The sequence below is a fragment of the Solanum pennellii genome, chromosome 1, assembly GCF_001406875.1.
Source record: "Solanum pennellii chromosome 1, SPENNV200".
In the NCBI taxonomy this organism is placed as follows: domain Eukaryota; kingdom Viridiplantae; phylum Streptophyta; class Magnoliopsida; order Solanales; family Solanaceae; genus Solanum; species Solanum pennellii.
In genome coordinates this window covers 1,654,167-1,673,078 of record NC_028637.1, presented here as the reverse complement: position 1 = coordinate 1,673,078, position 18,912 = coordinate 1,654,167, and the positions used below count along the sequence as shown (strand labels likewise).

The 18,912-nt window shown below is 31.0% G+C and overlaps 2 protein-coding genes across 3 annotated transcripts; both read left to right on the top strand.

Moving 5' to 3' along the window:
* Positions 1 to 102: 102 nt before the first annotated feature.
* LOC107015444 (calcium-dependent protein kinase 26-like) lies at positions 103 to 4,056 on the top strand. The gene is made up of 7 exons (XM_015215713.2): positions 103 to 1,216; positions 1,338 to 1,481; positions 1,570 to 1,722; positions 2,052 to 2,167; positions 2,330 to 2,497; positions 2,607 to 2,831; positions 3,554 to 4,056. Exons 1-7 carry the CDS (start codon positions 349 to 351, stop codon positions 3,674 to 3,676), a joined length of 1,797 nt encoding a protein of 598 aa, XP_015071199.1. The 5' UTR covers positions 103 to 348; the 3' UTR covers positions 3,677 to 4,056.
* A 6,423-nt stretch (positions 4,057 to 10,479) lies between these two features.
* Positions 10,480 to 15,272, top strand: LOC107008107 (protein WVD2-like 4). Of its 2 annotated transcripts, none has more exons than XM_015207019.2 (8): positions 10,480 to 10,657; positions 12,342 to 12,933; positions 13,007 to 13,059; positions 13,203 to 13,283; positions 13,396 to 13,480; positions 13,573 to 13,644; positions 13,742 to 13,849; positions 14,629 to 15,272. In XM_015207019.2, exons 2-8 carry the CDS (start codon positions 12,355 to 12,357, stop codon positions 15,052 to 15,054), a joined length of 1,404 nt encoding a protein of 467 aa, XP_015062505.1. In that variant the 5' UTR covers positions 10,480 to 10,657; positions 12,342 to 12,354; the 3' UTR covers positions 15,055 to 15,272. The 2 variants fall into 2 exon arrangements, with proteins under 2 accessions (XP_015062505.1, XP_015062507.1); XM_015207021.2 differs by lacking the exon at positions 10,480 to 10,657 and adding an exon at positions 10,687 to 10,843.
* The last annotated feature ends 3,640 nt before the right edge of the window (positions 15,273 to 18,912 follow it).

The window sequence follows — 18,912 nt, the reverse complement described above, 5'->3', positions numbered from 1 at the left end:
TAAAGCATGTGAAGTATGTGGTGATGTTTGATGTTGACTATGTACTCTTTTTTATCGGAAAAAAATTATACTGTATATATCAGGTTAAAATTGTATCAGAAATAGTGAGATTACACTGGATATTGTTGTTGTTGTTGTAAGTTGATGTTGAATGCGCTTGATTTCTTCGTGTGTTTACTTGGTTATATATAAAATCCTGGCTCCGCTGCTGATGTCGGATTATCATTTTCTTGAATTGTTGAGTAGGTCATACATGTTTTACTTCTTCAAATACTATAAGGTCACCTCCTTTTGAGAGATGAGTTTGGTTTTTGATGTGTGAATAGCCATTAGTTTGTAGATATAGAGATGGGGAATAATTGTGTTCATGCAAAGATATCAAAGGATGGATTCTTTAGCTCGTCTTGGTGGTCGCGATCACCAGAAATGATCGCGTATGAGAAAAAGGAAAGTAGTTTTCAAGAAGGTGTTGATGTTGTTCAGAGTAATCCGCCTGAATTGGCGAAGATAGAGAGTAGGAAATCGGATGTAATAGGGACGGAACAGGTTATGATAGTAGTGACTGATGAAAAGAAAGACGCGTGGATGATTAAACCTGAAGAAATGATCACGATAACTGTTGATTTGAAACAGGAAAAGACGAGCAATGCTAAACCGAAGAAGAAGCCTCACAATGTGAAGAGAATGGCTAGTGCAGGGCTCCAAGTTGATTCTGTTTTGAAAACGAAAACAGGTCATCTAAAAGAGCATTATAATCTAGGGGAAAAACTCGGGCATGGACAATTTGGTACGACGTTTCTTTGTATAGAAAAGGGAACGGGGAAGAAGTATGCTTGTAAGTCTATAGCGAAAAGGAAGTTGTTGACAGACGAAGATGTGGATGATGTACGGAGAGAAATACAGATCATGCATCACTTGTCGGGGCATCAAAACGTCATTTCAATCAAAGGGGCTTATGAGGATGCTGTTGCAGTTCATGTTGTGATGGAGTTGTGTACTGGTGGAGAGCTCTTTGATCGGATTATTAAACGAGGGCATTACTCGGAGAGACAGGCTGCTGAGCTTGCAAGAACGATACTAGGGGTGGTAGAAGCCTGCCATTCTCTCGGAGTAATGCATCGAGACCTTAAGCCTGAAAATTTTCTCTTTGTCAATGAGGAAGAGGATTCACCTCTTAAGACTATAGATTTCGGGCTTTCAATGTTCTTCAAGCCAGGTATCTGTCGATTTTCCTTCATATTCTTTACTTTCATCGTTACGTAAATTGAGATGGAGGGAGTAATAGATTCCGTCCATCAAAAATGAACTTTTCAATAAGTTGAAGTTATGAACAACAGGACAAATATTCGATGACGTTGTTGGAAGTCCTTATTATGTTGCTCCAGAAGTACTTCGTAAGCGTTATGGTCCTGAGGCTGATATCTGGAGTGCAGGTGTTATAATTTACATTCTTCTAAGCGGTGTTCCTCCGTTTTGGGGTGGTAAGTTGATCTTAACGTCTCGTGAGATGCCACATTTTTCGTAGTTTTGCCAAAGTACAGAAATGAACATCTAATTATGTTTGAACAGAAAGTGAAGAGGAAATATTTGATGAGGTTTTACACGGTGATATTGACTTCGATTTAGATCCTTGGCCTAAAATCTCTCAAGGTGCAAAAGACTTGGTCAGAAGAATGCTAATCCGAGACCCCAAAAAACGACTAACAGCACATGAAGTTTTATGTGAGTCATCATTTATCTGTAACTAATCTGTTTCGTGAGTCGGGAGAAAATAACCTTTAGAGTTTTCGTTCTGTTTGTTTGGTAAACGTGAGCCCCTTATAGTATTACGAATCTTTCAGTATATAGTTAATAATACTAAAGATAAATAACTCTCTGTGTTGAGTAGTTTGTTACGTTATATGAGTTTACTCGTCTTAAAGCATCTGAAAGTGAAACGATAAACTGTAAAGAGTTAAAAATGCAGTAGTGTTGGCACCCCGGTGCACAAAGCATCCCGTGTTAGCAGGGTCCGTGAACTTGTTTTAAAGTTTTTTTTTTGTTGTTTGTAGGTCATCCGTGGGTGCAAATTGATGGCGTGGCCCCAGATAAGCCTCTCGATTCTGCAATATTTACACGCTTAACGCAGTTTTCTGCTATGAACAAGTTGAAGAAAATGGCTATCAGGGTAGGTTATCCTATAAATGTAACAAAATACGAAAAAATCAAGTGGAGTCATTACATAGTACATATACATAAGTCTTTTTAACGTATCTATACAGTGTAATTTTCCAACGATACATGTGGTTCAGCGACTGCTTGTACACTAACATGTAGTTTTACTATTCAGGTTATTGCAGAGAGACTTTCGGAAGAGGAAATCGCTGGCTTAAAAGAGATGTTCAAAATGATTGACACAGATAACAGTGGCCAAATTACGTTCGATGAACTAAAGATAGGATTGAAGAAATTTGGAACTAATCTTAACGAATCAGAGATACGCGATTTGATGAAGGCTGTAAGTAATTGCTGATGCATTTCCTTCCTATTTTGTTCAAATATTACGCCACGCTTGTTATGAACAGTTTAGATTTAGCTAATATTGAAGAAACTATGCAACATTTTAGGCGGACATTGACAATAGTGGAACGATTGACTATGGGGAATTCGTTGCTGCAATGTTACACGCCAACAAAATCGAGAAGGAAGATTATCTGTTTGCAGCTTTCTCATATTTCGACAAAGATGGAAGCGGATATATTACAGCTGATGAACTTCAAAAGGCTTGTGAGGAATTCGGTATCGAAGATGTTCACCTGGAAGAAATAATACAAGAAGCTGATCAAGACAATGTAAGTCCTCTGGCATTTCTTCACTCCTTAACAACACATGAAAAACTTTGATATCGATCGATGAGATTGCATAAAACCAGTAATCTGGTTTTGACTTGGCACGGAGTTTTAAGAAATTAAAAAAGACTTATGAATCTTGTGTTTTTATACTAAAGATACGTAGAAAACATGCTACTTGGAACGTTGACATGAAAGAGTTTTCAAAAAAGGAAGACATTCTATTTGAAACGGACTAAAAAGGAAAGTAAGACAAACAAATTGAAACAGAAGGAATAGCGATTTCTTTGAGAAACTCGTAGCTTGATAGGTCAAGGAAATGTATTTTTACGAAAAGTGCTTATAGAGAGTAGTCTTCAATGATGACAAAGAATGATATTTCTGTTTCGAAGACATACAATGTGACAAGACACCAGCAATTGTTTACTCCATAGGGCCGTCTCATCAGTTGTAGAGTTTGGTGGACCGGAGAGAAGTATCACGATACATATATGTACAGATACATTTAGACATCTTAGGCCACTAGTGTTGAAATGTCAGCTGATGAAAACGAACACAAGTTGGATTGTTCAACAACACAAGTTGCTTATCGAACAATAGTTCATGTGTCTCCCATAACTTAGCTAGTGTTTCGGGGTTGTTCTCTATGTATAACAATCCAGTACGTTTAAATTCTAAATCTGCCTCTGACTGAGTGTGATACTTGTGACCTTTTAACCTTTCAGGATGGACGGATAGATTATAACGAGTTTGTGGCCATGATGCACAAAGGAAATGCAGATTTAGGTAAGAAACGACTACCAAATAATTTCAACATCGGATATAGGGAGCCGATGGTGGCTTGTTGACAAGAGTGGATATAAGGTGTAACATAGCTTTGATCAAGATCCTATATATGTACAAAAGTTAAATTCAGAAGACGATTACTAGCACTTGAGGTCTTTGGCGTCATAGAATCCTGAACTCGTAAAGGTCAAATCCTGAATCCATCTCTGTTTGTCGATACATGTTTTCAAGATGTATAGAAGTGTAGTAGGTTTAAACATAACATTTGATGCTGGCACATAGCAAATGCCAGCTCTTTTTCATATGTAGTCTTTGAGTTATGGCTTATTTGTTTTGCCAGTTCAATGTTTAGTCCTAAAGATATAAACAACTAATAAGAAAGATAGGTTGTACTCTTTTTGTATTATAATTTCAAGGAAGTAAAGATAATGGTTGTCACCAATTCTCCTTTGTCCTTTTTTTTTTTTAAAAAAAAATTGTTGTTGTATAGATTATCAATCAGAGCCTCGAAGCAATGGTAAAGTTGTCTTCGTGTGATTTATAGGTCACAGATTCGATCGAGTTGTTATTCACGCTTTTTCTTGGAATATGTTTAATACATCCTCGTTTTTTTTTTTTTGGGGGGGGGGGGGGTGTATGGTTTTTTTTTAAGACAGTGTGTGAATATTAGATGCTTTGTGCATTTGGTTGCCCGAGAAAATATATTATTTTTCAAAGAAGTAAAGATAGGGTTGTCACCATTTGTTCTTTTCCCCCTTTTTTTATTTGTTATACTCATGACTAAGAGAGTTTTGAAGCAACGGTAAACTATTATCTTCGTAATCTATAGGTCATACGTTCGAGCTATGGAGTCACGAAGTGATACTTGTGTCAAGGTAGGTTACATATATTACTCCTTTTGGGGTACAAGTACAACCTTTTCCTCGGACCTACATGAACATGAGATGTTTCTCACCGGAATATCCTTGTTGTACTGATTATAAAAGGGAACCTCGGAACAACAATAGAGTTATATTCATGTGATCTATAGGTCAAAGTTGGACTCGGAACATTGGAAGCATCAGGGTAGACGACTTATTTTACATCCTTTTTCCAATACAATATGTTCCCCGATCATATAAGAACGTAAAATATTTCGTGCGTCGGACTATCCATTACTAATTATCCATTACTAATTATCTTCAAACAGTCTAGTTTACACCTTTATTCCCCATATTTGTGGAATATGTCAATTATTACTAGATAATTTGCTTCTAATTAAACTAAGTTATTTAACCACTTATTGGACTAACCTTTAACTATTAATTAAATCAAGAATAGTATGCTAATCATTATTATACTTAAATTGATATGACCAAATTATTGAAATTAATCACTAATCTTTCAATGTATTATAAATTATAACAAGTTAGTATCATGTTGGAGAAAATTAGAGAATAAAAATTATTGCAAACTAATCAACTTTGATAATGCAAATCCTAGTGGGGTGTACAAATCCTGCTTTAATTGCACTTTCAAACCTAATTTATCTTATAGTTGGCCCAAAATCTGTCTAATCAAAGTGATTAACTTAAATAATTTGTAATAATAAAAAATAAAGTTGGGTCCAACCTTATTTAATTAATTAAGGAGAAAAGTGAAGTCATTATCTTTTTAAAAGGTTAATTTATTTTTTTTTTACTATTAAACATTTATAGTAATTGCAAGTAACAACCTTTATTAATATTGACTGGTAAATATTTATTTTCACTCGATATTTAAATCAAATCAGTAAATATAAGACAAGTGTCTTGTATATACGTAGGCGTATATATAATTTAGTCATTGTTAAGGGATTTGTATTCTTACTTTAAATTACTTGATTTGATATAAAAATCGAGTGAAGGTAAGTATTTATTATAATGATAAATAGATAGCTTAATAGATTAGCGGTCCCTTAAACTTACTAGTAGATTAAACTAGAACTCTTAGAGTTATCGATTATTTCAATTGAATACGTGATAAAGATATTTTATTTAAAATTATAAATGTGTTGAAAAATAATGTAAGTGTAAAATAATTGGAGTCCGTAGTCTAAAAGGTATAAAATATTAACAAAAATTCCAAAACGGTATATAAAATTTTATATTAACCAAAACGGCAAAATCGCTGGAACAACAGTGATTTCCTCTACCGGCGAAAAGTAAAATCGCTGCTACTGCAACAATTTCGCAAAATGTGATTTTTTTTTAAAAAAATTCAAATCGCTACCTAGGCAGCGATTTTCAATTTTTTAAAGGCAACAATTTTCTAAAAAATTTTTTATACCCTTTAGACTCCGGATTCAAAAATTTTCTGGTGGAGGAAATCGTTTTGTTCCAGCGATTTTGCCGTTTTGGTTAATATAAAATTTTGTATACCATTTTAAGATGTTTGTTAATATTTTATACCCTTTAGACTCCGAACTCAAAATAATTGACTCTAAAAATGTGAGGACAAGAGACATATGATGAAAACTATGGAAGATAAAGAAGAAAATACATATAAAAATCAATAATTGAAATGAATCCAATGCTTTCAAAGATTATGTTATAACAAACTACAGCAAATAACACAGGTCCAAATAATTGTAGCATGACATATAAAATTCATTTTTTATTTGTAATATGAAATTTTGAATTTAAGTTTTATGAATAATAAATATATTAGCAGATAGCATTTCTTTTAATAGATTTTACGTCATATGAATTCGAATTAGTCAAAATTTTAAAACTCATATTAAATGCCAAGTAAAAAAAAACGTAGATATAAATATCACCAAGAAACACTGAAGGGTGTGACTTAATAGTCAATAAAGTGAGTTTAGAATCTTGAGGTCTCGAGTTCAAATTTCAAATTAGATCAAAACACTAGATAATTTCTTCTCATCTATCCTACTTTTGATGGACAGAGTTATCTGATAATATCTATTAGTCGAAGTGCACGTATAACAAATCATCAAGAGTTATAGTGAAATGAATAAGATCTCCTTCGTTAATTAATTTCTTAGATCAAAATTCTGAAAATAAATATTTTTTAATGAATCTTATACGATATAAATCCAATTTTAAAATTTAAATATCGAACATAAAAAAAAAAAATTCAATAGCATGAGGGATGTCAAAGTTCTTCATAGTTGTCATTTTGGAAAGTATTGTTATTAATGGAGACAATATATCATGTGGCTTTTAACTCATTTGGCCTTTCTCAATTATTATTTAACAATATGTTATTTTCTCAATGATTTTAAATATTTTAAGATTTCAAAGTACGTATAAAATTAAAATAAAAGACATATTATCGATTATTAATAATACATATAAATATTAGTATATAGAGCAAGTATAACATTTCATTATATAAGTAAACACTTGTTAATATTTTTATTGTCATGTTAAAATCCAAATTAAGATGGCAAATAATAACTTTTTTAAAAAATCATAAATATATTTTTATGATTTTAAACCAAAATTAATTTAGTGTAATCAATTCTCATAAAATCACTAAAAAAAACAAGAATGTTTTTATGGCCAAATAATAATTATATCTATCTCTAATATTATTTAATAGTTATTGATAATTAATGAATTATAAAGAAATCTTATTTAGCTACAAGATATATTTATAATAAGTTTAGTTAACTAAAAAGAAAAAAAATACGATAATGTTATAATATCCTAATATAATCCACAAGTGCGATCTAGAAAGGTTGAGTGAGTATATATATATATATATATATATATATATTGTCTTATATCTATCGTGAGAAGGTAGAAAGATTGTTTTTAATAGTAATATTATAAAATCGTCGTTTTTCTTTTTATATAAAATAAAACAATTAAAAAAAATTTAAAGTATTAAAGACTTTGTATTATTATAAAAAAATAATATATTTTTTTATATTAATTGAATACAGTGGATTACACACAAAATCCCATATTTTTGTATAAATTCCTATAAAACGGAGAAAAGTAATTTAAATAAAAAATCAACGGCTGAGATTCATTTAAACTCAACAGGTTCACCGTTAGATTAAACTCACGCTGAAATGGTGGTTGAGACACGTTGATTATGGGCTCCATTAGAGAAAATGTGGGACCCACTCACGTTCTACAGTGCCACGTTGGCACTTTCATTTTTTTTGTTTTTACTTTTTTTCGACACGGTGTTCGATACTCACATTAGTTCGATTATTTCGAATTCATGTTGGAAAGTCTTAGTTAATAGAGTGAAACCCCTCTTCTATAGCAGCTGATTCTAAAATTCGATTCTTCCCAATTGCACAGTCAGACTGTTAACGATCATGACTTATGTTGAATCGATTATTTTTTATGTTATATTATATATTTTCTATTGATAATATTTTGCTATACTAGCCAACAGAGTATTGACAAAATCGATTTTGTTATAGAAAAGTTTGATTGTATTTCTTATACGTATTTGATGCATGTTTCAAAACTAGAGTAATCTAGATTTTCCGTGAAAAATTTCATTTTAAGGGTAAAATGTTCTTTATTGATCGAGGATTCTAATTTTAGGATATAAATTTGAAAATCTAGTTAATAATACTTTTGATCAAATATTTTAGAACCATATACTAATAACTTTTGTTATTTTAGATCCATGAAGTTGATGAATTGACCATTTTGACCCTTTACTTATCCAAATAGGCCATTTTTACTCACAATAGAATTTAGGGAAAGGGGATTTTTAAATTATATTTTTTTTACTATATTCCATGATAATTAATAGGTCAAAATTAAGGGTATCAATTGCTAATAAATGGAATTGTGGTCCAAAATTTTGTCATTTATTAATTGACTTTTACAATATTCCAAAAAAAGAAAAATATCAACTCTATAAAATGTTGGACATTTTTTGCTCCATTTATTTTTCCAAATAGAAAACATACAATTACTAACTTGTTTAGTAGATAAGATTGTGATGAGGTTTGGCATTATTATTATTATTATTATTATTATTATTATTATTATTATTATTATTATTATTATTATTTCATATATAAAGTTTTATCATGTGTGCAAGTCTTCAAAGAGGTATAATAACATAGTTGACAATATTCTTGTTTGATTTTATTTTTAAAAAATAATAAGTATTATAGTTTTTATATTTATTGGGTTGATTAATTCAAATTCGTGTCACTTAGGGATTCATTAGAAGAAAAAAAATTTCTACTGAGATTATTCAGATACAATTAACTAATCTTTTATATCGTGTTCTTTTAAGTAAAAATGGAGATTTTATGAGAAAACATTTAACGATTATTCTTTATTACTATATTTTTACATTTTTTTTAAGAAATAGAGGATGAATTTAAATAGTGGCCTAAAAGGAATATTTTCATAAATTTGTAAAAAAAAAAAATTATTTCAAAAAGCTCGAAATTGAAACTTCTGAATTGAAAACAAAGTAATATGAATTATTATGATATATATCTCTTTATTGGTGTAAGCATGTTATTGAATAGTAAGAAAAGGTAAAATAATTACTTAACCTTCTTTAAAATAAACAACTATACAAATCATATATTTAATTTATTATTATAAGATATATTATATTGGTAGGATTCCTTGTTTTCATAGGATTCTTTTGTCATCAAATAGTTAGACCATTTCAAGATATTACAATAATTATTAGAAAATTTGTAAGACCCTCTCCAATAAAATAAAAATAATGACTAGTTAAATATTAATATGAGTTGTGGTGAAATAATTTGAGATTTTTTTAATTTTAATCTGTGATTTCGAATTTAAGTCTCTCGAAATAAAAAATAATTATGTTGATAGCTCATTGTTCTAAAAAATGAGCTTAGCAATGTGTAGATTCGAATTTTAATCGTTTCTAATACAGATATCGAACACAAGATTGAAAATAAAAAAAAATCAAATTTTTTATACTCCTCTTGAAAAGGATATTGGATTAACGTGTTCTCCACATGCTGACTTTTGAATCAAAATTAACTATAATTACAAAAAATATCCATTAATGGAATATAATAATCAAATCTTGTTGTTAATTATTGAGTATATACTATTTTTACTATCTTGTGAGTAAGTTGGACCAAACTTATGTTGATTAAGATAATTTAGGGTTTTAAAGATAAAAATTTAATATAAAAATGTTTAAAAGCTTATTTTAATTTTATGCTATCTTATACGATATATTTAAATAACTAAAAAAAATCAACTTGGAAAGAAAATCGAACTAAATCAATTTGTTTTTTATTCGACTTAGATGTCATTTTAAAAAAATTTAAATCAAAATTGAATCAATCATATCAAAAATCGAATTATTAACTAAGCTAACGCTTGGTCATACATAGATTTTGGACCGTTTTTGATAATTTATTTTCAAATAACTATTCGATCATGAAATTTTAATCAGATATTCAAAATTGAATTCAGAATTTACGTTTTAGTAGAAATTTTACTTCCACTTACAAACAATAATAACTTCAACGTAATAGAATAAATGTGGTCTGAAAAAATTAAGTGTATCCGACCTTACTCTTAACTTCGAAAAAATAGAGACATTATTTCCAAAAGATACTCGTCAGATCATACTGAAAAAGAAACAATGACAACACACCAAAATAATCAAATGTCGAGTGTTCAAACACAATTTCAAAAAATAAACTCAAATATTCAAGTTTTGAAATGTTAACTTCAAAATTTACGACCAAACGAGAGCTTAAAACAAAAAAGAAAGGGGTAAGGTATAAATATTCTAAAACTATTGAAATTTTCGAGACACACTTTCTATCGTTGTAAGATTTCCCAAAATGGAAAAGGGAAAAAAAAATTTACTTCCCAAACCTTATAATTTTTTTTTCAACTCCCATTGAACACAACCATCCTCTCTGTCTGTCCACTTTTTTGTTTTTCTACTATTTCTAACACACAACTTTACATTTTGAATTCTTTGAGTCATAATTGATTTGTACAATTCAACAAAGAAGAAAAATTTGCCACCAGTCAGTACTCAAAATCCTTGTAGACAAAAAGGTACTATTCACTCCTTTCTTCTCAACACATTCCTTTGCTATTTTGGTTTTTTTCAAGACTGTACCTTTCACTGTTTTGTCACTCAATTCTGTTGGATCTTTGTGTTTTTCTTACTTTTTGTGAGATTTTATGATTTGGGTGTTCCATATTTTTGCTTCTGGGAGTTGGGATTTGGTTATCCTTTAGGTAGTGTTTGGTTGGTTCTTGAATTGTTTGTTGGATTTACAGTGTCAAGTTTCTTACTTTTATGGGATTTTTATGAGGGGTGTATTCCAGTTTTTGCTTCTGGGAAGTGGGATTTGGTTAGCTTTTAGGCATTGTTTGGTTGGTTTTTGAACTGTTTGTTGAATTTACAGTATCAAGTTTCTTACTTTATGATTTGGTTAGCTTTTAGGCATTGTTTGGTTGGTTCTTGAACTGTTTGTTGAATTTATAGTGTCAAGTTTCTTACTTTCATGGGATTTTATGATTTGGGTGTTCCATATTTTTGCTTCTGGGAAGTGAGATTTAGTTAGCTTTTAGGCACTGTTTGGTTGGTTCTTGAATTTGTAGGGTCAAGTTTCTTACTTTTATGGGATTTTATGAGGTGACTTCCATTTTTTGGTTCTGGGAAGTGGGATTTGATTCCCTTTTAGGCATTGTTTGGTTGGTTTTTGAACTGTTTGTTGAATTTATATTGTCAAGTTTCTTACTTTATGGGGTGCTATGAGGTGAGTGTTCCATTTTTTGGTTCTGGGAAGTGGGATTTGGCTAAGCTTTTAGGCATTGTTTGGTTGGTTTTTGAACTGTTTGTTGAATTAACAGTGTCAAGTTTCTTACTTTATGGGATTTTATGAGGTGAGTATTCCATTTTTTGGTTCTGGGAAGTGGGATTTGGTTAGCTTTTAGGCATTGTTTGGTTGGTTCTTGAACTGTTTGTTGAATTTAAAGTGTCATGTTTCTTACTTTTATGGGATTTTTGTGAGGTGGGTATTCCAGTTTTTGCTTCTGGGAAGTGGGATTTGGTTAGCTTTTTGGCATTGTTTGGTTGGTTCTTGAATTGTGTGTTGAATTTGCAGTGTCAAGTTCTTGATTGTTGAAAATTCTGGTTATTTCCTGTGTCTACAAATGTTGAATATGCTTTTTCAAAAGTTAATTGCCCTTGATTTATTAGGCAGATCCAGGATTTTTAATTTATGTATTCTGAACTACAATTCATTTTGCTTAGTTCTTAATAACTTATTTATACTTATTAAATGATTTTTTCCTTAACACAAATATAGTGTTCAAGTCAAAGTTGGTAGGTTCTGCTGAACTCGTAATTTGCAAAGTGGCTCCGCCCATGCCTTGAAGCTTGTCCCTCTTCTGGTGTTATATAGCAGGCTGGGTGTTTGGAGTCCACGACTGACTTGTACGTCTTCAGTTAGTCCGTTGAAGTCAGATTTGGTTGCCCTTTATGCCATGTTTGGTTGGTTCATGAATTGTCTTTGATGGTTGAAACTTGTGGTTATTTGTGAACAAAGATTGAAAATTGTCATACGGGTTGTGTTTCTTTTTCCTTACATTATGTGTTTTGTCATTTTCTTTGAATATTTTTATAGAAGAAAGTGACTTGTTTGTGAAGTGTTGGTTTGTGTAGTTTCTTCTTATAGTTGTTGGTTCTATATAAAGTTTTGATTTTTATTGTGGATTTTGTCTGTGTTAGATATTTCGGATAAATGGAGTCTGAAAACGGGGTTCCAGTTGAAGAGGAAAAGATTGTTGTGGTTGAAAAGAATTTGGATATGAGTAAGGAGGAGGAGAATGTGAGTGAAAAGAAGGCAAATGCAAATGAGGAAAAGGCTGACGAAGCACCTAATGTATCAGTTGTCAAAATTGAACTGTCTCGAAATGCTCCGAAGAGCAAAGGGTCGAGTCAAAAAAAGCTTGCTACTGGTGGAACTACAAAGAACAATAAGATGGTGAAGGATCAGGCTAGTTTAAGAGCAACAGCTGCATTGACTCGTTCGAATAAGGCGAGTCAATCGCAGAGCCTGTCGTTCCCTTCACGAGGTGTTAGTTCTGATGTAATGAGGAAGAGCATTGATGTGTATCCGAAGAAATCGGATGCCAAGGAACTGAAAACAAAGGGGGTTAAGAATGAGACTTCACATTCGAAGGGATCATTGGCTTCTAGTTCGAATCCGGCTATCAGGGGTGTATCTGGTGGAGTCTTGAAGAATGCAAACACAAATGGAGGTGTTGCAACCAATAGGAGGACAACTATTGCAGCTGGCCCGAGTCTCCGACAGTCTATGGTATCGAATCTCGTTATCTATTTGTATTTACCTTGTTTGATGGATTGTCTCTAACCTGTTTTTTCTTTATCAGTCTGGGAAGTCTCTTACAGCGAATGGAAACGCAAAGAAAGCTACATCTGAAGTGTAAGTGAATTTGTTGTTTGCATTTTTTATAAAGGTTTTTTGGTCTACGCTTGTTGTGTATAGCATCAATTTTTTTTACTTTATTTTATGTTTCATTTGCTAAGAATTTTTCTTCAGTTAAGTTATTTCTTTGTGTACTGCAGATCGAATGACGAAAACAAGAAACCTACTAAAACTGAATTGCCTGTTAAAGAGGACGAGGATGCTCGTTCTACTACTTCCTCGTACTGCTTTTGTTCTTGCAACTACTTTCATTCTGTTGTTCCATTGGTTTGTTCGTCATCTTTCATGTTCTAGGCCAATTGAATATCCTCCTTTTGTTTCTGTTGTCTCCAGGAGTACCACTCCTCGTGGACAACGAAGGGCCAGTATTGCTGGATTTTCCTTCAGGTTGGAAGAACGTGCCGAAAAACGGAAGGAGGTTTGTAGTTCTGCACTTGTTTCTTGTTTACCAATGAGGGAATGTAACTTTATATGCAAAGCTAAGTAATGCAAGGTTTGTTTCTTCGTTAGTTCTTGGCGAAGATAGAAGAGAAGATACAGGCAAAGGAAGAGGAAAAGAATAACTTGCAAGCAAAATCCAAGGTTGGTTCGAAATATATCAAGTTTTCCCGGTTAACTATTTAAGATCTAGTTTCGCCTTAACCCTTTTTTTTTCCTCGGAATTTGGGATGTCATACAGGAAAACCAAGAGGCGGAGATTAAGCAATTGAGGAAGAGCTTGACATTTAAAGCTACACCAATGCCAAACTTCTACAAGGAACCTCCTCAAAAAGTTGAGCTCAGGAAGGTAAAGTATTGATCTTAGATCTCCCTTGTTGACACACTAGTTCATTACTTTCGGAGAACTCATTAATGTGTTGTCTTTGACATCCTCGCGCGGGAAAAACGTTCATCTTCTGCATGACTTCACATGTCAAAATTGTAGCGTGGGCTTCAGAAATTAACAAGAAGTAATTTCTAGTAGAGCATTTTTTACTTTAGAAAATTCTTTCGAGATAGTAGATCATTGTGATTACGTAGACATTGGCCATGAAGAGGATCCACCCCACTGCTCCCGACAGGATGCCCTATAGTGATGGCATCATAGGCATTGTGGCCACCGTGGGGATCCTCCTCGCTGCCCCGACAGGATGGGACATTAGGAGCTCTAAATGAAGGAAAGCCCAGCATGCATAGGATTTTTAGCATAACTTCTGATTATACTAGGAATTCTACTTGTTCAAATTCCTCATTACATTTCCCAATTGTCGTGTCTTTTTTAATCGATACTTGAGGGCAAACCTGGTGAGATATCAGGGATTTGTAATAGGGAAACAATGTGCCTCCATCTAATGTACGTAATACGTATGATCAGTAGGCTTCCGATGATACAAATTCTTGACCACAATGAGCAGAGCTAATTCTGATTTCATTTACTGAGAAATTTGCATGTGTGTTTGTGTAGTCTCTTAATATACCGAGCATTCATCTAATGTGTGTCTCAGAGTAAAAATATGCTTACAGAGTTTGAGGCTACTATATTAACTTTCCGTGTTACATGTTAAAATTTCATGTTTTCATGTACAGATACCGACAACACGTGCTGTATCTCCTAAGCTTGGAAGAAACAAGAACTCCACATCTACAACCAACAGCTCCGAAAGTGGAGGATCGTGTTTCAGTCCAAGAGTTGTCAACAAAGAACAGGTAAAGTCACCCCGGGCTATGCTGTCAACGAGCAATAAAGTCACCGGTGCATCAAAAGGGAAGCCTATTGAAACCAAGAAGCCAATGAAAAGTTCCTCAACTACTAAAACTAAAGGGAAAGCTGTTGTAACAAAATCAAAACCTGCTGAAGCAAAGGCGTTGGACGAGAACATTTGTGAAAAGAAATCAAAAGAAATGATCGAACAACCTGATGAAAGGTCCGCCATGAATCCAGCAGACAACAATGCAGAGAAACCGCCAAACGCTATTGTTATGCCATCAGCTCAAGTCACTGTTGAAGGTTAACGAATTTAAGGAAGTTCTAACGCGCGCTGTATTCATATCTCTCTCTCTATATATATATATATAGGTTTCTTTTTTTGGAATCTGTGGAAATTTTATGCTTCATTTTAAGTTGTGAATACATTGTTGTATGTTTTGTGTTTATAAGTTGTATATGTTGGTTCCAAATTTATTTTGATATATATGTTCTTTTCTATCTTTAAATGAATGTGTCACTCTGAGTTTCATCATCTGTTTTTTCATTTTCTAAACATATAGTTAGTTCTTAAATTTTACATCATCGGAAACAACCTCTCTACCTTTGAACTAGAAGTTGGAGTCAATGTCTAGAGGATCGCCATATAGCACTTGCTTTGCCACTACTCTGACGGATCATCATGAGTTGGATGTTTGTATGAGGAAAAATTACACAAATACACAATTTAAGATATCATGACTTTTAAAGGGAAAAATGATAAATATATTCCCGAACTGTCGTAAATGGTATGCAGATACTCTCCATCATACTTTTGGAACATTGATGCTCTTGCCGTCCAAAAACTAAAGTGTATATGCCCTTCACTCTAACAGAAGATTAAATAAGGACACGTGACACAATCTTATCCACTGATCCGATGTCGGGTCGGTGAATAAGATCATGACACGTGTATGTCCGTTAATATAAAGGGCATATACGCTCTAATATTTGGACGACAGGGGCATCAATGTCCCAAAAGTATGACGGAGTAAAAGTACATACCATTTACGATAGTTCAGGGGTATATTTGTCCTTTTCTCCATCTTTAAAATTCCCTACCATTAGAAAAATTTACAAAAATCCTCTCTCGGATACATCTCTATTCCTTTGTGGATACATTCCTATCTCCTCTCGGATACATTCCTCCCCTCTCGAATACATCCATCCCCTTTCGAATACATCTTTGTTCCTTCTTGGGTACATCCCTCTCATATCATTTGCAATGTATCGAGCAGTCAAAAAATATATTCAATGGCAGTAAAAAAATTCAAAATTTTTATAATTGAAAAAATATCCGAGATATGAATTTTGTATTTATACCTTTTTAAAAGGCCTTCAAACAAGCTAACAATCATCAACCCAAATGAACAACTCAAAGGAATGGAAAAATGTAGGATGAAATGATAAGTATTTCTTTTTCATTTTCTTTTTACATGTTTATTTGACTTCGAAATAACTTCAAATAAATTTTTTTGTAGTTATATATGGCTAAAAGTTCAGGTATTTTTGTCTGAAATTTAAGCAAAAATGAATCAATCATATGAATATGAACGAACATCAAGCAAAATTGACTGAATTCAGCTACATATTTAAAAATTAAAGTTATTCTAAAGTCAGATATAATAGATTTGCGAATTTCAATATACTACGAATAAAGATTAAATGTTGATTCGTAAAATAAAAACTCTATGTACTTTAACTATTGTATTATCACCATTTTATCTTATACATTTTAAACGATTAAAAAAATTACATTTTTGTATACTTAATTACTAACTAATATTTAAATAAAAACACATGTTTTTGCCAATTTCAAGTATTTTTAAACTTTAAACTTTTACTTTTAATTTATAATATCTCAATGTTTTCTTAAATGAAACTTAAAATTATTAATTCTATTCTTTTTAACGCTATATATATGACCTTTAATTTGTTAGATAGATCTGATATCAAGTTAAATTATATGTAATATCTCATCTAATAATATAAACGGCTAGAAATAACACATTTTAATATATTTAATATCGTCATTTGTTATTAATATAATAATTATATAAACTTCAAACCGTGAATCATCACATAAACAAAATTCTCACTAAGAATTTATGAATATCAATCTTTATCCAATTCTTTTACAACATATTTTTTAAATATTTAAAATAGATATAAAAATAATAATAACTCTATTTGTCATATTTCCCATTAAATTATATTACAATTAGAAGACTAAGTAAGTTGACATTGACAAGTAAAATATTAAAATTAATAACATCATATCAAAAGAGAAAAAAAAATGAAAATATGACAATGGGATTTATTTAAGAGGAAACTTGAAGTTATGGCTACAAAGGTGGATCTATCTTCCTATTTTTCTATCTTTGAAAGAATAATAAATATATGAAGCTCATATATTTTATTAAGTATATATATATAAAAAAAATATATATATAATTTAATGAGACTTACTTATAAATATCATTTAATTATACATATTAAAAAAACAAATAATTTGTCTATAAATATTTTATTGTGAATCTATTATATGATAATAACTTGATATTGTTATACGAATAAAGAATTAGAGACATATTCAAAATCTGATCTTTATTTCTTATACAACGATCTCAAGTACTCCTTCGTCTGGAAATGTTTGTCATTTTGCGCTTATCAAAAGTCAATTTGACTAATTTTTAAAGGTAAATTAGATCACATTAATTTGATATTTTAATCAAAAAAAATATTCTAAAACTATATGAAAAGTACTATAAATTACAATTTTTTGCATATTAATATGATGAAAAAATACATATTAAAATGTTAGTCAGTTTTTATAATTTGACTCTAAAAATAAAAATTATAACAAATAATACCGAACGAAGAGAGTAATACACATAATAATTGATTTAATTATTATTAAAAATGCAGTTAATGAGCGTAAACTATTAATTAGAACTCTATATATCTGTATGATATTTACTATACAAAAATTTATAAACTTTAAATTCTACCGATCTATTTTGTATTTTTTGCAGCTCTAAGATCCGTGGAACGTTCCATGGCCACATGAAAAGTATAAAAATGGCAATTATTTATTTATTAATTTATTTTATATAACTTTGGATTCTTATATATTACTATTTATGAAGGCTATAATTTGGACTTTTTCTTCTTGCATGAAAAAATTAAGAATAAAATGAATATATAAAGTCAATGAATTTGTCCAATTTTCTTTAGTCCCCACATCAATTATTTATTAAAACTTTTTATAATTAATAGTTCCATGTGAATGCCAGCTCATTTGCTTTTTCCTACTTTGATGTGATTAATCATTAACCTAATAAAATCAAATAAAAAAAATATATATATATGGCCAAATTCTTCATAATAAATAAGTTGAACCACTAATTATATATTTTAAATAATTGGAAAATATTTGTCCTCTTTTCTTTTGTGAAATGTTTAATATTACTAAATTGTTTGATAAATTACACAAAGTTGCTAACATTTTCACTGAGGTAATTTACGTGTATCTCGATTATTTGTTAGTAACTGTTTTTATTTTACTTTTTATTCAAAACATCCTCCTATTGTCATGCTTTAATCAAACACGTGAAGGTATTAGCTTATACAATCAAGGAAAAGAACTGTGACACTTTATTTTACGAATATGTAACGTGGAGATCTATATTCAACTAGCGAATTTACATATTTAGGTTACAAGTTTCTCATTACTCGCTTAAGTCTAATTTTTTTTTTTGGCTATTTTGCGAGTACGGAGTGAAAGAACTAAACTTTTTTAAAAATAAAAATTGACTACAAATTTCATCGCTCATCTAATTCTAAACACGCGTATCAATCAGATATTCTTTTCAATAGTTTATCACTAAAAGAAATTTCCAATAAATATTCTTATTTAGCTATGAAATTTATTCGTCGTTTCTTTTCTTTCCTTCTCTTTTTAGTAGTGAGATGAGTACTTAAAATTGCAATCAAAATTTAGCAAAATTTAATTTTTAGAAATGTATATTTTGAGATAAAGAGTACATGGAACTTAAGACAATTTTCTACAACTTTGGGGGGTTTAGTGTAAATACTAGTTTTTCTTTTTTCTTGGGGGTGGGGTG

Bases quoted from the DNA above. Each gene is read 5' to 3' on its own strand.
- LOC107008107 (XM_015207019.2), top strand. From the start codon at position 12,355: ATGGAGTCTGAAAACGGGGTTCCAGTTGAAGAGGAAAAGATTGTTGTG. The intron at 13,645-13,741 runs GTTGGTTCGAAA...GATGTCATACAG, and splicing joins ACTTGCAAGCAAAATCCAAG to GAAAACCAAGAGGCGGAGAT. The intron at 13,850-14,628 runs GTAAAGTATTGA...TTTCATGTACAG, and splicing joins AAAAAGTTGAGCTCAGGAAG to ATACCGACAACACGTGCTGT.
- LOC107015444 (XM_015215713.2), top strand. From the start codon at position 349: ATGGGGAATAATTGTGTTCATGCAAAGATATCAAAGGATGGATTCTTT. The intron at 1,723-2,051 runs GTGAGTCATCAT...TGTTGTTTGTAG, and splicing joins AACAGCACATGAAGTTTTAT to GTCATCCGTGGGTGCAAATT. The intron at 2,498-2,606 runs GTAAGTAATTGC...GCAACATTTTAG, and splicing joins TACGCGATTTGATGAAGGCT to GCGGACATTGACAATAGTGG.